Source organism: Orcinus orca, chromosome 20 (assembly GCF_937001465.1).
Source record: "Orcinus orca chromosome 20, mOrcOrc1.1, whole genome shotgun sequence".
Taxonomy (NCBI): domain Eukaryota; kingdom Metazoa; phylum Chordata; class Mammalia; order Artiodactyla; family Delphinidae; genus Orcinus; species Orcinus orca.
This window is the reverse complement of record NC_064578.1, coordinates 35,662,129-35,668,128: the sequence shown is the minus strand read 5'-3', so window position 1 is coordinate 35,668,128 and position 6,000 is coordinate 35,662,129. Positions and strand designations below refer to the sequence as shown.

Here is a 6,000-nt window from a genome sequence, read left to right as displayed (position 1 = left end):
CATTCTGTTTGACCAGTTTTTAACTGAAAGTTACAATGGTTCCATTCCCAGGCACTGAGGTGGTAATGATAAGGACACATGAGGGATGGTTAGGGTTTTAGAAGGTGAGGGGCAGTTTTTTAACCCACAAGCTTCTTCTGCCTCTGTTCATCATCTAGGACCAGACCCATGCCCTCCAAGTGAGGTCAGGAGGCATGTGCTGGGCGAGGCAAGGAAACAACCTCCACCCCAGCTCTGCCTGTGCTCCAGGCGTGGGAGGGATGGTGGACCAGAGCTGCCCCCTGAGATAACGGCCCCTCCCCCTGCAGGCACAGCTGACTCATCTCACACAGCCTCCTCTTCCTCTAAAATCAGCTGATGTGGCCCCTATGGGGACCTTTATAGTCAGACTTTGTTTTCTGCTGCTAGTAACATCGCAAACGCAGAATCTGGCTTCTCAGCAAGAACTTCAGGCTTATCAAACTCGACCACCTGAAAGTCAGAGAAGGAGAGCTGAAATTGTCAGAAAATATCCACCCACCACAGAGCCCAAACCACTGAAGCCTCTGGAGAGGTGACGCCAACTTCCTGCACCTTCCCATTTTCCAGGACCAGGACGCGGTCACAGTTGAGGACCGTGTTGAGATGGTGGGTAATGGTCAACACAGTGCAGTCTTTGAAGGCATCTTTGATGGTGCTCTGAACAAGAGTACCAGTCTTAGAGTCCATGGAGGCAGTGGCTTCATCAAGGAGAATGATCTGTTGAGGAAGGAGCATTGTGAAAGTCACACCAAGCCAAAGCTATACCTAGAGGGAAACTTATAGTCTTACCTCAATTTATTAAAAAAGAAGGACTGAAAAGTAATGAGCTAAGTATCCATCTCAGAAAGTTAGAAAAAGAACAAGAGAATAAAAGTCATATCGCACCATCTTCATCTTCCTCAGAGGGACTTGCTGGAGAAAAAAGGTTGTATATTCTTTGCTTCCCTTTTTGTGAATGGTTTATTCTAATCCTACAAACCAGTAAGAAGAAATGCCCCATGGTCTTTATCTACTGTACTACATGAGTTAACATGAGATATAATAACAGTACTTGTTACGTTTCCTACTGCTGCTATAACAAATTAGCACAAATTAGAGGCTCAAAACAACACAAATTTATTATCTTACAGTTCTGGAGATCAGAAGTCCTAAAGCCAAGGTCTTGTCAGGACTGCATTTCTTTTGCAGGCTCAAGAGAAGAAAGCCAAGGTCTTGTCAGGACTGCATTTCTTTTGCAGGCTCAAGAGAAGAAGGTTTTCTTGCCTTTTCCAGCTTCTGGAGACTGCCTGCATTCCTTGGCTCGTGGCCTCTTTCTGGCATCACTCTAACCTTTACTTCCATCATTGCATTTCTTCTTTCTTTCTGACTCTCTTTCCTCCCCTTATAAAGACTTGTGTAATTACACTGGGCCCACCAAGGTAATCCAGGATAATCTCCCCATCTCAAGATCTTTGACTTAATCACATCTGCAAAGCCCCTTTTTCCCAGGTAAGGTAACATGTTCACAGATTCCGGGTATCAGGACATGGGCAACATTGGGGGGAGCCATTATTCTGCCTGCCACAGTGCTGGTTTGCCAGTCAGAGGGCTTGAGTTCAGCTCTAACTCTGCTTGACTTTGGCTAAATTACTTGACTTCCCAAGGCTCCATTTCTTTGTCTGTAAAAGGGGTTACACCTTATCATGAACACGAAATGCAAAGACAACACATCAACCACTCAGTACTGTGTAGTGCCACAGTCAGGACTGAATGCATGCTTGCTCCCTTCCCTGTCGTTAGCACATGTAGAGAGCACACACGATGGGTTACACTTTGATCAGGGTTCAGAGAATGGGATTTCTAAAGCAACAGCAATCCCTTCTCTGAAATCAGTAAGCAAAGATGGCTAAGTCACTAAGAAAAATGAGTATAAATTTTACAGACCTTATATCCTGGCATTCTGAAGGCCTTCTTTAGTATCTTGAGTACTGTTTATCAGGCCTCAGAATCATTCAGGGACAAAGGGAAAAAGTTGAGAGGCAGATTTCTCAAACCCAAACGACTTAGGAGGACAGAGATAATACCTAAGCAAGACCTCCCAGGGAAAGGCTCAGGGGAGGCAGGTGCTATTGCTGTAAATGGCTGTTATTTTTCAATTTTTTCCCCTCACAACTTTGTCTTAAGAAAAAGTGATCGGTTTTTAAATGGCCCAATTGCTCTCTCTTTATTGAAAGACAAACGCCTGGCTCTACCTCCTGGCTTGAGTGGCGCTGCAGGAAATATCCAAAATTGGACCAATCTGTTTTCCACGTTGTTTCCTTACTTTTGAATTATGGAGAAGCGCTCGGGCCATACAAAGCAGCTGACGTTCCCCTACTGAGAAGTTTTCTCCATTTTCTGTGACTTCTGCCTATAATTTTTCTGGGAGTTTCATTACCTATAGAACACAGAGAATGCCATATTGTGCTGATGATCTATAAAATTGTCCTGTATCCTCCATATTGATTGCCCCCTTCTCTTGCATTTATCGGCTGGCTTTATTTTACTGCGGAAAAGAAAGTGCAAAACAACAATCATTTCAATATTGCGAACAGGCACCAGGGAAAGACCAAGGAGTAGGCAGTCATTCATAATTTAAAATCACAGTGCGATTCATAGAACCCCGTAGACACCTTGCCAAAAGAGGACAAATCATGCACATATGGCTCCAGAGAAACACAAACAAGTGTAAATGGCTTTCAGGATCCTTATTTCTATGCATAAAATGGAGATGGGATGGAGTTTTCTGGTCATCGAGGAAAGGTAAAGACAGGGTCTGATTTATCTAGCAGGACAAGTCAGAGTGGCTTTGGGCGATGCTCACCTTGGTACCAAGTCCTGGGAAAAAAAATTCCCTCTGGGCTGCAGAGGTGGCCACGCTCACACGCTGACCCCAGCTGCAGCTCTTATAGGACAGGGTTCCATCTCACAAATGGTTCATTCCATGCCATGCCCTCTCACCTTCCCAGAGTTTATCTGCTTCAATAAGCAAATGAGGCTATTGGCAGAGCAGTAGGGCACTTCCTCTGGTCTAGAGTCAGATGGGCTTGGGGTCAAGTCTCCATTCTGCTACTCACACCTGACTACCCTGAGTCTTAGTTTCTGCATCTCTAAAAGTAGAGGTAGGAGTACCAACCTCAGAGGGTTGTAGTCAGGACCAACTGAGACAATGCACGTAGCGCTCTTGACTGAATCATTGCAGTGGCCTAATAAATACTGTCTATTGTTGCTTTTAACAAGGAGCAATTAGGATTGACATATGTGGTGCCAACAAACAACTGGCCAAATCTAAACCTGAGCCAGGCATCTGGGGCACTGATGCTGGGAATCGGACTCATCCCAGCCAGCCCCAGAGACCTACTGTGTCTCTCATGAATGTTCTCTCCAGAACCTGCCAGAGCATCTCATCGCTGTGACTCGCAAAAGGATCCAAGTTGTACCTGCAATGAAGGAAAGGAGAGGAAGCTGAATTTCTGAGGACGAGAGGATGGGAGAGCATGTTTTCCACAGCATGAGGGGGAGAGCGGGAGGTGGTGTGTGATGACGCCACAGCAACAAGAGCAGTGCTTAGTCCAGGGCAGTGGTTCATGAAATACCAACCTCAGGCCAAGAGACCGAGGACCCATGACTCTGGGATGCAGCAGAAACCACCAAGATGGGCAGACCACCAACCCTGCCAAGAGATAGCCCCAAGCGAGGCACCAGGGAGACACATTTGGTCCTCTCCATGGCCGTGTGCAGCAGAGCGGATCTGACCTCATGCAAATTCTTGGCAGAGAGAGAGGCAGCGAGCAATTCCACCTCCCGGTGTGTTCACTCTGCCTTCAGAGGCAAAAGCTTTATCTGCAGCTCCCGGGCCTTGCAGAGGGTGAGCACCTTACATGCAGGGTGTGAGTCTAGCATTTCAAGACGCGGAAGGTCCTTTTCATTCAACACTCAATACAGCCCCCTACTTTATTTGGTGCTCAATGGGGGAAATGTCCCTCTTGTTAGAGGGGCAGCCGCTACACTGGGGTAAGTGAGTAACTGTGGTTTTCTTCTTGTGCCTTGACAACAGATCTTGAGCCCTGTAAAAGTTGCAACCCTACTGTTCTTGGACTTGAGCAGTTTCTGTTCACTTCTTAGTGGGAATGAATTGACGTACTTCCGAAAGGATAGCTACATACGTAGAATAACCATTTATTTGATTGTGCAAACTGGGGTAATTCAGGGAGTGGCCACTGCTAAACCTGATAGGATGCTGAAACAGGCATATATCAGGGCTCTCCAGGGCCAACTGGGATGTCTGCTCACCCTGCACATAAGCATCTTGCGTATTTGTGATGTAGTTTATAAAACACAAGTAATGTTCAGGCCCCTAGTCCTCAGCTCCTCCCAAGGCTTGCGAGCAACTCAGGATAGGACAGCCCCAGGCCAGCCAAGGCGCGGGCGCTTCACAAAGCTCTTGCTGGTCTGATTTCACTATCCAAAAATACGGATGCACAACGATCAAAAACAGCTACCTTATACCTACAAACAGGACAGGATCCTGGGGGATCACAGTCAGCTTGGTTCTGAGGTCTTCCAAACCAGCAGTACAGATATCCATGCCATCAATGAGGATTGTGCCACTGGCGGGCTCCAGCAGACGAAACAAGGCCATTCCTAAGGACGACTTGCCTGGGAACAATAAATGCAACAGCAGCAAATCAAACATCAGTTTGTATTTCATCATACCTGAGTATCTATCTAATCAAGGGAATTTTTAATGCAATGAAAATGGCCTTGTGCAGACAGAAATCCCACTCTGCAGGGGCACTCAGCTACCCTAATACAGTTAACCGGTCCATCCCTGCAGGGGCTACTAACACATGACTCATCCTCTGGGCCTCATCTCACCAGAATGATTCTCATTTAATTAATTCAAAAACTGATGTGTGTTTACTTCTAACTCCACACATCCATCCAACCTGATATCCTAATTTACAGTAAAGAGATGTCAGGGAAAAAACAACCAATCTGCCACGCATGCACATCACCCTCTGGTGTGATTTAACTAGCATGCCCAGTGGAAATGCAAAGAAAACAACCTAAAAGAAACACAATCAGAGCTTGTCCTCACCAGAACCTGTTCTTCCAACAATCCCAACTGTCTGCCTGCTCTGGATGTTCAAGTTCAGCCCGTTGAGAATAAGGGGAGTGTTGTCTCTGTATCTCATCTGATAGTCTCTGAATGTTATCTCCCCACGGCTGGGCCAGTCGAGGGAACAGGTCCCTACTTTGAGGGGGTGAGTGCATTCAGGAACACAGGTCTGAAAAGCAGAATAACAAATGATGGGTTAATAGTCATTTGCTTTTCCATTCATTTCATTCATTCACACAATTCTAGGTACTGGTATTCATGCTGGTGAACTAGACCAATAAGGCCACTGCACTCCAGAAACTCACATTGCAGTGGGGAAGTCAGATAATAAACAAGAAAAGAGATGAGAAATGAAGACAATAAAACAGAGTATGGTAACAGAACACACAATGTGTGGGGTGGAAGGGTAGGAGGGGTAAAAGTTACTTAAGTGTTGAGGAAGGCATCTGTGAGGATGTGACATTCAAGCTGAGACCTGGAATGCTGAGAAGATGTCAGCTACAGAAAGATTCATTCCAGGCAGAGTAGACAGCTAGTGCAAAAGCCCTGAGGCCAGAATGAGTGTGGGGACTTTGAGGAACAGAAAGAAAAGTCGTGTGGCTAGAGCTTAGTGAATAGAATGGATGACTGTAAGTGGCAGCTCATACTGGGCCTTGTGAGCCTGGGCAAGTGTCAGCAGTGTGACCTTGAAGCTGTGTGACAAATCCAGACCAAGCCTTGAGATTTGCAGAATTCGATCAGATACAATTTCAGTATCTGCAAGAGTCACTGTGGTGTTAGAAGCAGGAAGATGACAGTAGCACCGGGTGTCAAGTTCAGAGTTACATGGAAGAGGAATT

At 46.0% G+C, this 6,000-nt stretch overlaps 1 protein-coding gene across 1 annotated transcript in view; it reads right to left on the bottom strand.

Annotated features, from left to right (window-relative positions):
- Positions 1–384: 384 nt before the first annotated feature.
- The window catches only part of ABCC12 (ATP binding cassette subfamily C member 12), a 59,293-nt gene continuing 53,677 nt past the window's right edge, over positions 385–6,000 (bottom strand). The window contains 6 exon segments of the mRNA XM_049703680.1: positions 385–471; positions 574–738; positions 2,324–2,437; positions 3,401–3,479; positions 4,542–4,698; positions 5,141–5,330. Of these exon segments, the coding sequence (XP_049559637.1) occupies positions 385–471; positions 574–738; positions 2,324–2,437; positions 3,401–3,479; positions 4,542–4,698; positions 5,141–5,330 (792 nt within the window).